Genomic DNA, 19,873 nt, shown 5'->3' on the forward strand with positions numbered 1-19,873 from the left:
ACCTGGAAAAGAGTCAGGACTGAGAAAACTTAGAGAGAGAGCCAGGAGAGAGGAGGCAGGGAGTTTCTGCTCTCTGAGAATGGTCTGATAGAAGTCAGGAGAGAGGAGAATTGGGAAGAGCTGCAGGAGGGGAGTTAGTTTGTGTGGTGCATCTCAAAATGGAGGCAAGATTCCTGGGAGGCAGCGCTGGGGTGTCAGTGTTCAGCTGAAAAGTAGAGTACCAGGGAAGATCTGTGAAGGACTAACGTTCAAGCCTGGGAGGGACGGAAGTGAGTCAGAATGTACTTTTGGTTTGGGATTTGGTGAAGAACTCCAGGGAAGAATCCTACAAGCCAGAGCCCTGAAAGAAGCGGGTGCCTGAGGGGCATGCAGGTGCACAGTGAGCGCAGAACGGGGCTGGTGGGAAAAGTCTGTGGACAGGCTGAGATTGGAAGTGGTCCTGGGGAAGCAGCAAGGAATCTGAGTAGATGGAGCTTGGCTGCTTTCTTCAGGGTCCCTAGACTTGAACCCAGAGAAGAAGGAGGGTCTTGGTTTCACACTGGCCCCCAGAAAAGGTCCTGGAGACCACGTGTGGAAGGACTACTTTGTTAGGACTTGGGACGGAGACTTGGCTTGAGGCTGCCACTCCGTTGTTTATCAGACTTTCTGTTACTCCAGAAGGCATGGGACTAAATGTGGCTTGGCCAGAGGGTTGAGTCACAAGAAGACTCAGACTGCTGCAGGGTCGGAGAGGCTGTTGGTAAGGGGTACTAGATGAGGAGAGCCTGCTATGCCATGCCCAGCCAAAAGAGGGCGTGACAGCAGTGAGTCCACTTTTCTACAACATGTAAATGCTGTTTTAATAGCACCTAATTACAGAAATGGCACAAAAACTTTTAGAGGAGTCAATATTAGTACACGGGAATTCACTGAAATTGATGACATCCTGTCAATTGTCTTCCTGTCAACACTTATGAGAGATTTCTATTGCCGTTCATAGATGCCGAGGCCAGAAGGGACCATTCTGATCATCTAGTCTGACCTCCTATATAACAGGCCTATAAAATATAAAATAAATAATATAATATAATAAATCCTATAAAATAATTCCTAGAGCAGATCTTTTAGAAAAACATCTGATCTTGATTTTAAAATTGTCGGTAATGAAGTGAATTGTTCCAATGCTTAGTTACTCTCATCAATAAAAATGTATGCCTTATTTCCAGTCTGCATTTATCTAGCTTTAACTTCCAGCCGTATCATCCCTTTCTCTGCTAGACTAAAGACTCCATTATTATATACGTGTTACCTCAGATAGATACTTATAGAATGTAATCAAATCACCCCTTAACCTTCTCTTTGATAAGCCAAATAGATTGAGCTCCTTAAGTCTATCACTAAAGGCTGGTTTTCTAAGCTTTTAATCATTGTCATGGCTCTTCTCTGAACCCACTCCAATCTATCAACATCCTTTTTGAACTGTGGGCACCAGAACTGGATACAGTATTCCAGCAGCAGTAACACATTGCCAAATATAGAGGCAAAATAATCTCTCTACTCCAACTCGAGATTCCCCTGTTTATGCATCCCAGGATGTCATTAGCTTTTTTGGCCACAGTGTCGCACTAGGAACTCATGTTCAGCTGAGTATCCATCACAACCCCCGAATCTTAGTGCTGTTGTGTTAATAACCCACATCCATATATACTTTAGCTTGATCTTGCAAGGTGCCAAGCACTCTTAATTTGCCATTGAGCGTCCTCGGCACCTGGCAGGATTGAAATTTCTTCATCTTGGAATGGTTCAGTAAAGTAGCTGCCCTTTTTCCTTACATTTTCCTTGGTAAATACAGGCAGGTGGTTGTTTGTATCTTCAATGGCAATGTTAACTGTTGCAGGAGATGACATTTGTGGGGTACCATGGTCTCTGGCTTTGATCAGAAGTTTGAAAGAGCTGGCAGTCTGAAAAACAAGTTAATTAACTTCCAAAATATAGGTTAGGAAAAAGTGTCTGGTCATTGCTACAAATTGATCCTTTAAACTATTTATACTTGTGAATCTCTCCCTACTCCACAGATTCCTATATGAACCTAAATTTACACATGGCAAGTATATATCATATTATGTACTTCACCTGATAATCCAAGCATCCTGAAATCACTATCAAACCACTGGTAGGATCGATGTTAAATCTGGGCTCTTTCAGATTGGGTGTCTGTGTAGTAAGGGAATAGGTCACCCGAGAATTAGCCGTGTCTTCTTCATCTTTGTCAAGGGCTGTCACTTGGAAAACTGGCTCATCTAGGATGACGAATTGAAGCATTTATTACACGAGCTCACTACTGACAGGGATGTGCTTGGACCTAATGACCTTTATCCCTCTCTACTACTTCCCCTCATTACCCCAGGCCTTCTGCATATCCACTAGACTCCTCTGTGCCTCCACATATTCTCTCCACATTTGGACTGAGGTTTGCCACTTATGTTTCTCTTCCTCTGCGGCTCCTGCCTCCTCTCCCGCTGTTATAGTTACTCTACCTCATTTCGGGACACAAATTTGAAGGAGAGATCTACACTATAAAGATATTTATTGAATTTCTGTATTTCTTTACAAAACATTCACTAGTTTCTAACCTAGCAGTGCTGCCAGCCAGCCTCACACTGTGTGTTCACATCACTGTTCTTTCCAAGCACACCCCATTCCGTTTTTTATCATCTGGTTCATTAGTGGAAGTGGAAAAGGTTCAGAGATGGCTTCCATGCAAGGAAAAAACTAAAAATATTAGGGCTGCTTAGCTTTGAAAAGAGATGACTGAGGGAGGATGATAGAGATCTATAAAATCAGGAATGGCGTGGAAGGAGTGAATAGAGAAGTGTTATTTATCCTTTCAAACAACACAAAAACCAGGAGTCACCTGATGAAGTTAATAAGCAGCAGATTTAATGCAAACAAGAGGAAGTACTTCTTCACATAATGCACAACTAACCAGTGGAACTCATTGCCACGGGATGTTCTGATAGCCAAGAGTATAACATGGTTCAAAGAGAACTGCATAAGTTTATGGAGGATATGTCTGTCAATGGCTATTTGGCAAGATGGTCAGAGATGTAACCCCATACTCAAGATGACCTTAAATTTCTGACTATCCAAATCCAAGAATGAAAGACAGGATGGATCACTCCATAATTATCCTGTTCTCTTCATTGCCCCTGAAGCTCTGGTACAGGCCACTATCAGAGAAATGATACTGGGCAAGATGGACCATCATATCACCCAGTATGGCAGCTTTTATGTTCTTATCTGTAAGGATGAAAGGGTCCAATCCTGCAACATGCTCAGCACCTCCTGTAAAGAGCAGGGCCCTATCAGCTTCCAAGTCCTGCAGCAGAAGTTAGCCCACTAAATGCCTGCCAGGAACACTGAAAGCTCTACTGCTGAAAATGACTGTGTTACATATGGAGATAAGGGATATTGGAATTATGTACAAAGGATCTAAACCTGTTCCCACTAATCAATGTGAGTTTTGCCATTGACATCAGCAGTGTATGACCTGGGATTTTTATTTCCAGGTTGGAGCTGGCCCTGTCTACTTCCCATCTCTTTAAGTTCTCTACAGTTTTGTGCAAGTTTTGACTGATAAAAAGGTACCAGACTCAAGGACTCTGGAGGTTTTGCTAAAGATATTTGGTGTTTATGTATAACGTGCTACCATTGTGTATTTAAAGTTAATGTAGACAATAACTTTGGCATTATAGCTTCTCAGATGCAAACTAAGACACTTCATGCAGGGCTTTCATTATGAACCTTCTCTGGTCTAGGAAAATAGCTGACTTTAAGCCTCAAGCTTTGCAACACCATTTAAGCTGCATGATAAAAATGACTCCCCAAACTGCATTCCCTTTTTTGCTGCATTCTTTACAAGAAACTGATTTCAGACCAATTCTTCCTTTAGGTAAGACTTAAATCCGATTGCCATACTGCAATCAGAGGTGATAGTAGCAAAGGAATTACTATAGGGCCCAAGCCTGAAAACAACAGCATGTATCAGGTTACTGAAGGCAATGTGATCGTGATAGTCTGTAGGTACCTGTTATTAGGTGCTTACAGAATTGGGACCTGTCTGTACATTACTTATGATTCCAACAGAAATGGAAAATTGTTCCTTCGATCCTAAACCAATGTATATTGGAATAAAAACTACAGATGAGGAAAAAAACCCACAAGCCACTAAAAATTGCTTCTTTAGATAGCACTTACCTGTATTGTGGTTTTCTTTTATAGTAATGTTAAATTCCTCCTTGGGAAACTTGGGTGCATTATCATTAATGTCTTTAATCTTAATAATGAAAATTAAAGATCTGTCCACTATCTTCCCAGTCACTCTATGTGCAACATCAAAACGTATCTGAGTAATGGATATCAATACAGAAACAAAGTTAGCCATCAGAATTGCACAGAAAATCTCTTTAAGCTATTTCAGTTATAAACATATTTGGCAATATTTTTTTGCTTTGCATCACTAACAACAAGTTGCTTCACTTGGCAAAGTCAGTATAACTCAAAACAATTATCCTCTGCATTTAAAAACTAAACATGGTAAATGTTCTAGACTTTTTGTAAAAATAAAATCCATAGATAAAATGGAAATGCAGCTGCGCAAAATAACCCAGCAATGGGAGAATCTTAACCCATCCTGTAAATTCAGGAGGCCATGGCTGCACCTCCCTTCTGGTCCACTTGGTGTAGATTGCAAAAAGAAAAGGAGTACTTTTGGCACCTTAGAGACTAACCAATTTATTTGAGCATAAGCTTTCGTGAGCTACAGCTCACTTCATTGGATGCATACTGTCTAAAATACAGAAGATGTTTTTATACACACAGACCATGAAAAAATGGGTGTTTATCACTACAAAAGGTTTTCTCTCCCCCCACCCCACTCTCCTGCTGGTAATAGCTTATCTAAAGTGATCAGTCTCCTTACAATGTGTATGATAATCAAGGTGGGCCATTTCCAGCACAAATCCAGGGTTTAACAAGAACGTCTGAGGAACAGTGGGGGGGGGAAATAAGGGGAAATAGGTTTCAGAGTAACAGCCGTGTTAGTCTGTATCCGTAAAAAGAAAAAAGAAAAGGAGTACTTGTGGCACCTTAGAGACTAACCAGTTTATTTGAGCATGAGCTTTCGTGAGCTACAGCTCACTTCATCGGATGCATAGCATATCGTGGAAACTGCAGAAGACATTATATACACACAGAGACCATGAAACAAAACTTCCTCCCACCCCACTGTCCTGCTGCTAACAGCTTATCTAAAGTGATCATCAAGGAAGGCCATTATAATGAATCAACCATTCCCAGTCTCTATTCAAGCCTATGTTAATTGTATCCAATTTGCAAATTAATTCCAATTCAGCAGTCTCTTGTTGGAGTCTGTTTTCGAAGTTTTTTTGTTGAAGGATAGTCACTTTGAGATCAGAAATCAAGTGACCAGAGAGATTGAAGTGTTCTCCGACTGGTTTATGAATGTTATAAATGGTGTAGATTGTGGACCAGGCTTGGCAGGCTTCTTTCTGGCCCATTCAGAGTTGCTGCAACTATGCACCAGCTTGGCCTAGTTTCCTCTCCACACTGTGCTTATGGGGCAGCACTCCAGACAATAACTCATGTAGTAGAAGAGGGCCCAACTCTACATCTGGAGGGTGGTTCACAATGCCTAGCCTCCCTGCATACAGAGGCCATCCTTTGGTTATGGTACCTAAACACTGAGCTCTGACATCTGCATACAAGTGGAGAAGGAATTTTCTGTTGACCAATATCAATACTTCCTTCAGTGGTGAGCTGGAGCCGGTTTGCACCAGTTCCCTGGAACTGGTTGTTAAATTTAGAAGCCCGGGACAACCAGTTCTAAAAGGGCTTCTAAATTTAACAACCGGCCAAAAGTGGCACCTTAGGCACCGACTCTGTGGGTGCTCCGGGGCTGGAGCACCCACGGAGAAAATTTGGTGGGTGCAGAGCACCCACCGGCAGCTCCCCACCCCGCGCCCGGCCCCAGCTCACCTTCGCCTGCTCCCCTGAAAGCGCCGCCCCACTTCTCCACCCCCACAGCTTCCCGCGAATCAGCTGTTCGCGCGGGAAGCCTGGGAGGGCTGAGAAGCAAGTGGCGGCTTCACGCTCAGGCCCAGGGAGGCGGAGGCAGAGTGGAGGTGAGCTGGGGCGGGGGGGCGCGAGGAGGGCTGCCCACACCACAGCAGGTAACCGGGAAGGGGGGGGCACACAGGGGAACCGCTCCCTGCCCCAGCTCACCTCTCCTCCCTGGACCTGAGCGCAACACTGGCGTCTCAGCCCTCCCCGGCTTCCCGCGCGAACAGCTTTTTTGCGGGAAGCCGGGGGGGAGTGAAGAAGCAGAGCAGGGCGGCGCGTTCAGGGGAGGAGGAGAAGGCGGAGCAGAGGTGAGCAGGGGCCAGGCATGGGGCAGGGAGCTGCCGGTGGGGGCTCTGCACCCACCAGATTTTCCCCGTGGGTGCTCCAGCCCCAGAGCACCCACCGAGTCAGTGCCTAAGGCGCCACTTTTGATGTGATCAGTCGGGGGAGCAGATGCTCCCCCTGCTCGCCCCCTAGCTACGCTACCCCACCCCTAGGAGCCAGAGGGACCTGCCGGATGCTTCCTGGGACTCCCCACCTCGCCCCCTGGCAGGTCCCTGGCTCTTAGGGGCAGGGTGGGCACCCACTACGGTGGCCCACGAGACCCTCCTGCCCAGTTCTGGGGGCAGTCAGGGGACGAGAGGGGGGGTAGATGGGGCAGGGGTCCCGGGGTGGGGGGCGTCAAGGAACTCGGGGGGTTGGATGGGGCAGGAGTCCCGGGGGACGGGGGTGGGCCACGACCCCCTTGTGGGGTGAGGAGGGAACTGGTTGTTAAGATTTTGGCAGCTCATCACTGACTTCCTTTATACATCAGCAAAAATTTGCTTCCAGAAACAGTAACAGTGCAATAGGATTGTATTACAGACCAATAGTTTATGGTTTTACAACTCATACTTTGCTGCTAGAATTGCAATTTATCATGAGGTGTACAACAAGAACCTTAGACTTCAGGATGTTTGTTCAGCCATGCTTCCTTAGAACTGCTTATGCTGCTTCATAGCAATGTCACTGTAGCTATGCAAGGAGTAAAATTCTGGGTTTGCAGAACTTCAAGCATGACACAAAGGCTAGACAATGACACTGATCAATGTTTAGATAATTTAAGCAATTTTATGGAGATCATTGGCCATGCAGATATTTATTGACATATTTATGATAACTCTTATGATATTTATTATCAAAAGAGTTAAGCTAGAAAGTAACAAACAAATACAGACTTGAATTTACTACTGGATTTTCACCTTCACATGAAACATTTAGCACTAGGAGAGTAATTCAGAGTTGCCATATGCTTAACTGTTCTTCTAAACTCTATTTACCTTAAAATAGGGGGTGTTCTCTCTGTCAATGGTACGATGTACGTACACATGTCCTTCGGCATCGTCTCCTATAGAAAACAACCCAACCTCAGGAGATTCATTTACACCAGGTCCACTGATTAAATATCGTATGGACATATTATATGACACATTGTTGAACAGCTACAAAAGAAATGGAGTATTAGTGAAATGCTAACTTTATCATAAGGATTAAGTTTCAGCACCAGGATTCAAAGGTTTTAAAGAAACACTGCCAAAAGTTCAGGACAACATATTGATCTGGTATATTTCTGTAGTCATGGTTATATGACTCTACACTCTGGGAGAGTAAATATCATAGGATGTTTCTAGCTACTATGTTAATTCAAATTGTGATGCCAATTTTTGAAAAGAAGCAATTTTTACCAGAAGTGGGAGATCTTCAAAGTAGTTATGGAGTCTTTGTAATTAAGGGTTTGATCCAAATCCTATTGAAATTAATAGAAAGCCAGTTGGATTGGACCCTAATATATTAAGAGCAAGGACAAACTCATAAATTAAAGAACAACAAATCCCCAGACCCAGTTAACTTGTACCCAAGTGTTCTGAAGGAACTGAAGAACAAAGGGTATGAGCTGTTACCAAAAATCTATTATCACTCATCAAAAGCAGCAACTGTAAAAGCAGATACTGAGGACAGCAAAAAGTTATGCCTATCTTTAAGATATGATCACTCTGAGAATCTGAGAATTACAGACTAGTGAACCTTACTTCATTATCAAGTACTCTTGCTGAAACTACAATTAAAAATAGATGAATACTATAAAAAATGCCTAGATGAACATGATACAACAGGGACAAGCCAGCACCGCTTCTGTAAAGGAATATCCAACCTCTCTACCACAATTCTTTTAGTGTGTCCAGAAAAAAAAAACAGTAGATAAAGGAGAACCAGTTGAACTTTCAAAAAGTCTTTGACAAAATCCCTTCAAAAGGCTATTAAGGAGACTAAGTAGCCATGGAATGAGAGGCAATGTACTATCATGAATTAGAAACAATTTTTTTTTAAAAAGACCAAAATGTTAATCAAATAAGGAACAGACAAAGACTTTAGTTTTCTATTGGACTTTCTCCTCCACGTAAACTCTAATGTACCTAATGCTAACTCATAGGAAGAAACAACTCCTATGGATACTTTTTCCTGAGTTGTCCATGGGTTTCTTCTCTTCCTCTGAAGCAGCTGGGGCTGATCACTGTCAGGGAAGGAATACTGGCCTAGATGGACCACTCGTCCAACCTGCTGTGGCAATTCTTATGTTTCTATCTTATGTGGTGTGGAAGGAAGGTACCAGTCTCTCAAATGAGGACCAATCATGCTCCACAGCGGAAGAGTGGCAGCCTCTCCACCCCATTACATTGGAGGCCCCAATCTCCAATGGAAAGTATTCTATAGAGGAAAGTAGGAATATCCTTGATAAGAGCTTTTGTTTTACCTGTCCAACAAGTTTGGGGAATGGTTCTTTGTCCTCCTCTTCAAGTTCAAAGGTGGTTATAATCCATCTCCTTTTTGTACGTCGTAGAGGACGAAGACTGTCTGACTGATAAAGATCCAGCCCCTATTGGTATAACAATGTATTCAGGTCACAAAAGTGGGAGATGACTCTCCCAATAGATTGTAAATTGCAGATTTTGTTTTTATGATTAAACTATTTTATAAATGTAAGAAGTCGGAGTATAAACCTAATATTTTAAAATCATTAAAGTTTTCAACAGAACTGTTTAACAGATGCAGTTGTAAAATTTTAGACAGGTAAGGGGGGTGTCAGAGGGGACAGAGAGAGGGTGGGGGCCCCGGGCTGGGAGGAGTCACATGGAGGCTCACGTGGGGAGGTCATGTGCGCCCCTTTGTGTCCCTCCCATAAGTGCAGTACTGGCAAGAAATGATTTCTACTTGCATCACTGCATACTAACAGGCGCAGCTATAAGAACAAATTCGGCACTTAGATACAAAGGGGGCAGGTACCTGATGGAAATACTTTTGCAAATAGGCCACTCTTCCCTTCAACTTCTCAAGCATAAAGGGTTCACCAAAGAGTGTGACCGGGCCTTTTAATAATGCAACTAATTCTTCCCTGTCTTTTCATATCATGTTGATTTCTTGCAAGCCCAAGACTAGCATTGCAAATCCTAAAAATTTACACTCTACTCCCAATTGTAAATACATTATTAACTAAATTAGTAGATTAACAAACCTTGCTGATTGTCTTGTGGATGGTCTTTATTAGACTGACACTGTCCTTTTCATGAGAGGTGTTGCTGGCAGCAGTAACCTTATAAAACAAAATGGTTTTAATTAGGGAGATGGCTAATTATAAAATGTCTGTGAGACTTATGTAATATTGTATTTACCCAACAGAAAGTACATTGCCTTTTCAGACAGAAAAAGGAACCAAAAGACATCTGACTCTAAGAAGAGTTCTGATCAAGCATTTCCCAAATTGTGAAGTATAAAACAGAGTTTGATTTATAGTGGATTCTGTTTCTTTACTCTCCAGAGCTTACTAAAAGTTGCTAGTATCATAAATTTGTTTATCTTCTTGTAGTAATGTTGCTTCACACCTAACCCCATAAATGTGTGGTTTTTTTCAAATCCAAACGAAGACTAGGAAATACTAATATTTTGATACGCAGTCCTATATTATACCAGTACTTAACCTAAAAGGATAATTGCCATAGGACAGGGTACTCTTACGCAAGCAAGTGGTCAATTATTTCTTTGCTTAAAGTGCTAGGTCCTAAAACAAGGACTTATTAGGTGGGATTTTCAAAAGCACTCAGGGGTGGTTCAACTCTCTTCCCACTGATGTCAGTATTGTTGGGAGAAGAACCACACCAGCCCTGAACAATTTTGAAAATCCCACTCTATTTGGTCTGCAGTTGAGATTTTCAATGGAGACTAAGGGAGTCAAGACCCCAACTCCCCTGGAATTTCAATAGCTATCTAACTCCCTTGGGCTCCTTTGCAAATTAAAGGAAAGCAGTTCTACAAAACAAGTTTCACAGCTGTGGCATTTTCAATGTTGAGCTCACAAGTGGGGGTATGTTTTCAACAAAGCTGAGACTTAGGCTCCATTTTCCAGATGTAATCTGTACCCACAAAACCAGAATTTTTAATTTTGTGCCTGCAAAATTATTTGCAGAGGCAGTCAAGGCCAATAAAATACTTGATTTGCAACTGCAATGTAACTGTGGATTAAGTGTTGTGAGTTCAGTTTATGACCAGAAAAGAAAGCCCATCCTTTTGAGAGCTTTCTGTCTCTATAGTTGTGACACTCTGTACCTCGGGGGAACGCCCAGCACCCCCATGTTCATTCTTGTAAAATGACTGAGTGGTATCCAATGCAAAGTGTCATGTTGGGTGTCTTCAGAAGCCTCAAGATGTACTGAGCATTGTTGTTACAGTGATGTTATAGTTATGTTATGGGTTATAATTTCATGTATATAGTTATGAGGCTGAAAATGTATCCTTATGGCTCAAATTTTGCGTTTTGCTTGTATTTCATTTGATCAAATCTGACTTGTTATGCTTTGACTTATAATCGCTTAAAATCTATCTTTATAGTTAATAAATTTGTTTGTTTATTCTACCTGAAGCAGTGCATTTGGTTTGAAGCATGTCAGAGGCTCCCCGTAGGATAACAAGCCTGGTAGGTATCAATTTCTTTGTTAAACTGATGAACTAATATAAGCTTGCAGCGTCCAGCAGGCTTAACTGGACACTTCAAGACTGAGGTTCCTAGGGTTGTGTCTGGGTCTAGAGATATTGGCTAGTGTCATTCGGTTGCAAGTAGCTGGGAGCAGCTTACATGCCAGAGGCTGTGTGAACAGCCCAGGAGTGGGGCTTCTCACAGCAGAGCAGGGTAAGGCTGGCTCCCAGAGTCAAAGATTGGAGTGACCTAGCAGATCACCCATGCAGATGACACCAGAGGGGAAGTCACAGTGGCTCAGCGAGCAGGGTGTATGTACGGCTTGTTACTCCAAGTGAAGTTCATGCTTTAAGCACTGATATTTGTGATTTTAAGTGAGTCTTAAGTGCAGTGGCTAAGAACAGTCAGGAGGAGGTCACAGTTTTATTATTTTCTGTTTATTTTGGGTGAAGGAAATAAGCACAAGAAAGCAGAAAAATGGCTACCAGTGAGGCAGCTACAAAACTAGAGTTGGCCAGACTGGAGGCAGAAGAGACGGCAAAGGCACGCGAGTTTCAAATGTGGCAGGCAGAAATGAGGCTCAAAGAAGAAGAGGCTGCACACAGAAGGGCTATGGAAGAAAAGGAGAGAGAGAAATGTGTCCCAGGGGAGAGCCCAGAGAAGGGGCAAGGAATCTCAGAAACCTTGGGTGGGTGAGGATTCCTAGGACTCTATAACACAGGGAAGCAGTGTGCTTCCAGCTGGGAGGGTGGTTGAGACCAACTCCTGCACTGCAACTGGAGGCAACACCACCTCAGGAAGGGACGGGGGTGTAATGCCTGTCAGGGAGAGAACTGTCCAGGTTGTTAGCTGCCAGCAGGTTGCAGTTGAACCAGAGATTAACCCCGCTCTAGGGAGCATAAAGAAATGTGTCCCAGAGGAGAGCCCAGAGAATGGGCAGGGGATCTCAGAAACCACTGAGGTGAGTGAGGATTCCTGTGACTCTGTAAGACAGGGAAGCAAGTATCAGGGGGTAGCCATGTTAGTCTGTATCCACAAAAACAACAAGGAGTCGGGTGGCACCTTAAAGACTAACAGATTTATTTGAGCATAAGCTTTTGTGGGTACAAACCTCACTTCTTCAGATGCATGGAGTGAAAATTACAGACGCAGACATAAATATACTGACACATGAAGAGAAAGGAGTTACCTCACAAGTGGAGAACCAGTGTTGACAGGGCCAATTTGATCAGGGTGGATGTAGTCCACTCCCAACAGTAGATGAGGAGGTGTCAATTCCAGAAGAGGCAAAGCTGCTTGTGTAATGAGCCAGCCACTCCCAATCCCTATTCAAGCCCAAATTAATGGTGTTAAATTTGCAAATGAATATTAGTTCTGCTGTTTCTCTTTGAAGTCTGTTTCTGACGTTTTTTTTGTTCAAGTATGGCTACTTTCAAATCTGTTATAGAATGTCCAGGAAGACTGAACTGTTCTCTCACTGGCTTTTGTATGTTACCATTCCTGATGTCCGATTTGTGTGTATTTATTCTTTTCTGTAGGGACTGTCCGGTTTGGCCAATGTACATGGCAGAGGGGCATTGCTGGCACATGGTGGCATATATAACATTAGTAGACATGCAGGTGAATGAGCCTCTGATGGTGTGGCTGATGTGGTTGGGTCGTCCGATGGTGTCGCTAGAGTAGATATGGGGATAGAATAGGCAACGAGGTTTGCTACAGGGATTGGTTCCTGGGTTAGTGTTTCTGTGGTGTGGTGGGTAGTTGCTGGTGAGTATTTGCTTCAGGTTGGGGGGCTGTTTGTAAGCGAGGACTGGCCTGTCTCCAAAGGTCTGGGAGAGTGAGGGATAGTTTTCCAGGATAGGTTGTAGATCATTGATAATGTGCTGGAGAGGTTTTAGCTGGGGGTTGTAAGTGATGGCCAGTGGTGTTCCGCTATTTTCCTTGTGGTGCCTGTCCAAGTATGGGAGGGGCTGAGACTAGCTCCTTTCCAGCAGAAGGCAACATGCCGTCAGGCGCAGGGGCAGGAGGGTCAGGGATTATGGAAACTGTCCCAGTTGGTAGCTGGCAGAGTTCTGCAGCTGAACAAATAACAGAACCCTTTATTTCTTTTGACCAAATCTGACTTGGTATGCTTTGACTTATAATCTTTATAGTTAATACATTCGTTTGTTTGTTCTACCTGAAGCAGTGTGTTTGGTTTAAAGCATGTCAGAGGCTCCCTTTGGGATAACAAGCCTGGTAAGTATCAATTTCTTTGTTAAATTGATGAACTCATATAAGCTTGCAGCGTCCAGCTGGCATAACTGGACATTGCAAGATGGAGGTTCCTAGGGTTGTGTCTGGGACCAGAGATATTGGCTAGTGTCATTCGGCTGCAAGTAGCTGGGAGCAGCTTAGGTGCCAGAGGCTGTGCGTGAACAGCCCAGGAGTGGGGGTTCTCACAGCAGAGCAGGGTAAGGCTGGCTCCCAATGTCAAGGATTGGAGTGACCTAGCAGATCACCGGTCCAGATAACACCAGAGGGGAACATCATAATAGTATATGAAAGTACATTATTTAGAATAATATATTATGCATCCAATGAAGTGAGCTGTAGCTCACAAAAGCTTATGCTCAAATAAATTTGTTAGTCTCTAAGGTGCCACAAGTCCTCCTTTTCTTTTTGCGAATACAGACTAACACAGCTGCTACTCTGGAATACGTAGAACTAGTTATCTGCAAACACAAACAAGCTTTTCCATGGAAGACCAAGTTATTATTATAAAGGGCATTAAGCACAATCGGTACAAAGGTCTGCTTTATTGCAACTGAAATTAACCAAATTACTCCAAGGTCCACACCCTTAAACACCATACAAAGGTGTGAACTGCCTATCAGAGAAATATTGTTCCCCCTTTCATGGCATGTTATCAGGTCATCTAGTCTATCCCCTGGGGAGAGTGCCGGATTGGTCCCCAACGTATACATTCTAATGCTTCACATGCTAATTTTAAGTGTCTCCCAGGGCTATATTGTGCTATGCATTATTAATATCAATTGCTGTTCATTAACTGATTGAACAATATGGCCAACTGGATGGGGCTTTCACCATTTTCCATGGGAAGTTATTCCACAATCTTGTAAAGTTCAGCTCAGCTATGTGCTCTCCTGGTTACCCTCCTCTTCATTTCATCCCATTATTTTTAGCTACAGCCACTTCGTACCATCCTGATTTGTCTCTCTCTTCCAGTATATATGGCAGGCAAGTCATTCTCTGCCGTTTCCACAGGACCAAATCCTGAGAAGTGCTGGCTTCAGGTGCTCAGCAAGCAGGAACAGAATATGGCCTTAACTCAATCTGTGCCTGGTAAAGCCATAATCATTCCAGCCACACCCTTCCTTTCATTCTACAACACAGACTCAGGCTATGGCTACACTTGCAGATATACAGCACTCTGTTTCTCATGGAGGTGGATTACCAGGAGCGCTTCAGCTGCAGAATCCAGGCGTTCTAAGTGCCTTGCCAGTGTGGACACCTCAGGAGTTATGGCACCTGGAGCTGATTTAATGTACTTTCACTTGCAAGTGTAGCCAAGCCCTAACTGACTCAGGTCTTTAATTTCTGCCTTTCCCTCTCTGTAAACATTCCCCTCACACTTACTGTATCTGCTCCTTCGGAGAGAAGACTTAGAAATTCTGCTCTGTTTGCTCAATATATCTGTATTATTATTCCTCACTACCACCCACTCCAGACACTCTCGCAGAGTCAGGTGGCATTTAATAGATTTCACACCACAGATTTGCCAAACATTTTCTGATAAGCTGTGAGAAGCACTTCCAGATCCCATCCTCAGCAGGAGCCGTCTTTAACAATCAGTTTGCTCTGCAGTAAGCACCAGTGCTGTGTCCTGTTATTTGGCAGAGCTCTCCATTTCTTAAACATTCAGGTAACACAGCTATTCAATCATTTCTCACAAAATCTTACAAGGGGAAAAAAAAAGGGAAAAACCTTTCCCTCTCTAGAGAATCAAGCCCAGATCCTGCATGGCTATACAACAGCAGGGCTTCCTTGACTTCAAAGATGAGGATTTGAACCTTAAATATTGTTTAGCAAATTGCTCTTCTGGAAAATCCATTACAATGCAAATAGACATTCACTCACAGTAATTTTAAAAGGGACAGGCACACTGGAGGAGCTGACCGAGCTGGGTACTGGCTTCTGCAAGTGGCAGCCCAACATACTTCTGCTTTCACGGCTATGGTTCCTGGCCTGGTCGCTGGCCATGGCCCTGCTGGTCTCGCTCATTGTCGCTAGAACCCTGCAGCTCTGCAGATATCTGCTTTATATCCATGGCTATCTGCACCCACGGATATCAATTGTGTATCCAAACAGGGCTCTAGTTGCACTGAGATCCAACCCACAGATTCGGTCTGGGTTACCCTTGGCAGCTCTATCTTCTCTCTGCAGAGCTGGACTGGATCTGACTGGTGCTCAAACTATTCACCAGTTTTGTACCCCAACAGAACTCAATATGGATTGGCTAGGAGCTTCTAACTGTGGGGGGTATGTGTACATGCAGGAACGTCTGCCCTAATTAAGGGGGGGAGGGAGAGAGAGAGAGATGTGTGTATATGCAGGAATGTCTGCCCTTAATGAAGTCTTCTACACCAGCATCAAAACAGCTACCAGACATGGCTTTTAACTTCCTGCACTCATTCTAGTGTGATGAAATAACAATTACTACTTTGCGGTCACTCAAGGCTCTATATTGACACCTTGTCTGGGAACGTTTCCGTATCAACTCAGAGCAAGTAGAAACAGCAGCTGTAATTACACCATGAAATTAGAAAATAAATGGGGGTTACACCAAAACTACCAATGAAATTAAGACTAACACTAGTGTTACAGGTTTCAGAGTAACAGCCGTGTTAGTCTGTATTCGCAAAAAGAAAAAGGAGTACTTGTGGCACCTTAGAGACTAACCAATTTATTTGAGCATGAGCTTTCGTGAGCTACAGCTCACTTCATCGGATGTTACAGAACATCATGTCATTGATGCATCCCCTGAATCCCTGCCCAGGAAGAGTGTAAAAATAACTACAGCTTATGAATTATTTGACCCACCATATTTGAAGGTCCTGAACCCATGAGCCAAGTATTTGGGGGCATAGCTGAACTACTTTTAATTGAGAAACTTCACTGAAGACATTTTTAAACACCAGAAAATAACAGACTAGACCACTGGTCCATCTAATCAGATGTCATAACTCTGACAATGCTAGATGCTTTAGAAGGAGATATAAAACAACACACCTAGCTAACTTATTTCAGTTACCTTGCACAGGATCAGCTAATAAGAACTCCAAGCACAAAACCATAAATATGTACAGAAGTATTAGCATCAGTGTTCTACAAAAAGGGAACGGACTTCATTATTATTTTTAGACAGGGGTATATTTTATACTAGTCTTTATGTTATCCAAATAGTATGATAATGAAATTATAGTATTTATATCAGTGCATTTTTATAACAGCACTATAGGCAGTATATATACACATGTGAAGATTATAAAAAATATAGGTTGTCTAATTGGTACAAGTATATATAAAATATACATATTTACAGTAGTTCTAGCTATGAATTATTAAATTGTACAACCACAAAACAAGACCTTTTTATTTTATACTGCTTTTTCTATTAATGCTAGTAGTTTATAAATGAACAGGTGTGAAATACACATGTATTTACTAATTGATAATCAATTGATTTTGCATTCTGTGGGTTCTCCTACATGCACTTGTGTTTAAATAAGGCCCTGATTCTGCAGAGACTTTCACAAATGCTTAACTTCAAGCATGTCACTACAGTAGAACCTCAGGGTTACAAACACTTCGGGAATGGAGGTAGTTCGTAATTTTGAAATGTTCGTAAGTCTGAACAAAATGTTATGGTTGTTCTTTCAAAAGTTTACAAGTGAATATTGACTTAATACAGCTTTGAAACTTTACTAGGCAGAAGAAAACGTTGCTTTTCGCCATCTTAATTTAAATGAAACAACCACAGAAACAGTTTCCTTACCTTGGTGAAATCTTTTTTTAACTTTCCCCTTTTTTTTTAGTCATTTACCTTTAACACAGTACTTTACTAGATTTGCTTTTTTTAATTTTTATTTCTGCTGTTGCCTGATTGTGTACTTTCGGTTCCAAGTGAAGCATGTTGTTGACCCGTCGGTTCATAACTCTGGTGTTCGTAACCCTGAGGTTCTGCTGTAGTTCCACTCAACTTAATGGGACTATTCATATACTTTACAGTAATTCTTTGTAGAACTGGGGACTGAGATTGGTACCAACACTTTTTATGTATTATTTCCATTGTTTTACCTTGTAGCAATATCTCCAACTTGTTTGGTTATGTTTTGCACAAAGAAACCTATTCCATAGAATCATAGAACTGGAAGGGACCTCGAGAGGTCATCTAGTCCAGTCCCCTGCACTCAAGGCAGGACTAAGTATTATTTAGACAATCCCTGACAGGTGTTTGTCCTGCTCTTAAAAATCCCCAGTGATGGAGCTTCCACAACCCAGTGCCACCCAGAGGATTCAGGGGGCCTAGGGCAAAGCAATTTTGGGGGCCCCTTCCATAAAAAAGTTGCAATACTATAGTATATTGCCCCAGGGCCTGGGGCAAATTGCCCCACTTGCCCCCCCTCCACCCCCCGGGTGGCTCTGCCACAACCTCCGTCGGCAATTTATTCCAGTGCTTAACCACTCTGACAGGAAGTTTTTGCTAATTTCGAACCTAAACCGCCCTTGCTGCAATTTAAGCCCATTGCATCTTGTCCTATCCTCAGAGGTTAAGGAAAACAATTTTTCTCCCTCCTCCTTGTAACAACCTTTTATGTACTTGAAAACTGTTATGTCCCCACTCAGTCTTCTCTTCTCCAGACTAAACAAACCCAATTTTTTCAATCTTCCCTCATATGTCATGTTTTCTAGACCATTAATCATTTTTGTTGCTCTTCTCTGGACTTTCTCCAATCTGTCCACATCTTTCCTGAAATGTGGCGCCCAGAACTAGACACAATACTCCAGTTGAAGCCAAATTAGCACGGAGTAGAGTGGAAGAATTACTTCTTACTTGCTTACAATACTCCTGCTAATACATCCCAAAATGATTGCTTTTTTTGCAACAGCGTTACACTGTTCACTCATATTTAGCTTGTGATCCACTATGACCCCCAGATCCCTTTCCGCAGTACTCCTTCCTAGGCAGTCATTTCCCATTTGGTATGTGTGCAACTGATCCTTCCTAAGTGGAGTACTTTGCATTTGTCCTTATTGAATTTCATCCTGTTTACTTCAGACCATTTCTCCAGTTTGTCCAGATCATTTTGAATTTTAATCCTATCCTCCAAAGCACTTGCAACCTCCCCACAGCTTGGTATCATCTGCAAACTTTACTCTCTATGCCATTATCTATATCACTGATGAATTGGAGTACTTGTGGCACCTGCTCAAATAAATTTGTTAGTCTCTAAGGTACCACAAGTACTCCTTTTCCGGCTGTTACTCTGAAATCTGTGGTTGATGAATTGATCATTTGTAGGCTTGGAAGGATTAGATTTTTGTTGGTAAACGTTGAGTTCACCGTACTACGCAAACAGACACATTTCCATCCATGATCATTTAAATTTACAGCTAGCCAATGTAAGAAAAATTCTGCTTCAAAACGTACTAGTATTTGATTTAAGGATATTTACTTTGTATATTTTGACATATACTGTTGTCAACTTGTGTTTTAATGGTTATAAAGCCTTAACTTTTTGAATCTCATCTACTGTCATCAAACAATTAGTGTCTGGCCCCTCCTTAACTTCCCACAACTATGAAAATTTAAATTGATTAACAGTCAAAATGTTTTAAAAGGAAATTATTAAAAAAAAAAACAAATTCTGCCAAGCCTACCTCTTGGAGATCAGCGCATCTTTGAAGAAGGTAGGTTAACAGGCAAACAATTTCAAGGGCAAAGATTTTGATTTCCAAAGGCTTCCCCCCTATAAGCGGCGTTCTCACAGTGGGGGAGTTTAATGCGGGGGGGGTTGCTGGTGGCACTGAATTACTCATACTGGTGCGGGGGAAGCCGAGGCAGACTCTGTGTATCCTTTCCGGGGGGGGGAAGGGAGACCCAGCTGCAGGCTGCGGAGCCTTTCTCCGGAGCTTCCCCAGCTCCCGCATCCGCTGCCTGGGCACAGCTCCAGCCTCTTCCAGCGCACGCTGCCCGAACGCCCCCTGCCCAGCCACCGCGGGGCGCCCTGTCCCCCACGGACACCCCCGCACCTACCGCCAGGAGAAGCAGCACCGCCAGACCCGCCATGGCCAGCAGAGGAGGCGGTGACCGGAGCGCGAGCTGGGCTGAGCCGCGCCACCGCAGCCTCCCCGCCTATAAAGCGGGCTGGAGGAGCCACCTGGGCGGCCAGGTGCCGCCCCTCCGTCCCCTGCGGGGATACCGCGGCCGCTCCCCGGAGAGGCGGGGGCCCGCGGAGCGATGGGGGGGGCGGGGAGCTCCCGCCTCCCCTCCCCCCCCCAGGCTCAGGGGAGATGCCCGCGGCCCTCGTCAGTAGTTGCGAGGGGTGCAGGGCAGCTCCCCGCCCCCGGTTGCAAAGTGCGGGCAACACGCTCCGCTTCGGACGCAGAGTTTGGGGCCGGAACTCATCGGCGCAGGGGCCAGCGCCGGGAAGAAGGGGGCGGGCGCGCTACACAGGGCCCCCG

General features: G+C 43.6%; 1 protein-coding gene across 1 annotated transcript in view; it reads right to left on the reverse strand.

The window, feature by feature from the left end:
* CDH26 (cadherin 26) overlaps positions 1 to 19,586 on the reverse strand; it is a 35,959-nt gene extending 16,373 nt beyond the window's left edge. Inside the window, exons 1-7 of the mRNA XM_074969374.1 lie at positions 19,446 to 19,586; positions 9,671 to 9,748; positions 8,912 to 9,034; positions 7,440 to 7,601; positions 4,237 to 4,384; positions 2,113 to 2,279; positions 1,812 to 1,940 (exon numbers count right to left, since the gene is read on the reverse strand). Coding sequence (XP_074825475.1) covers positions 1,812 to 1,940; positions 2,113 to 2,279; positions 4,237 to 4,384; positions 7,440 to 7,601; positions 8,912 to 9,034; positions 9,671 to 9,748; positions 19,446 to 19,478 — 840 coding nt within the window. The 5' untranslated portion in view covers positions 19,479 to 19,586. The remainder of the gene's footprint in view (positions 1 to 1,811; positions 1,941 to 2,112; positions 2,280 to 4,236; positions 4,385 to 7,439; positions 7,602 to 8,911; positions 9,035 to 9,670; positions 9,749 to 19,445) is intronic.
* Between the last annotated feature and the right edge of the window lie 287 nt (positions 19,587 to 19,873).

The sequence above is a fragment of the Natator depressus genome, chromosome 13 (genome assembly GCF_965152275.1).
Source record: "Natator depressus isolate rNatDep1 chromosome 13, rNatDep2.hap1, whole genome shotgun sequence".
Taxonomy (NCBI): Eukaryota; Metazoa; Chordata; order Testudines; family Cheloniidae; genus Natator; species Natator depressus.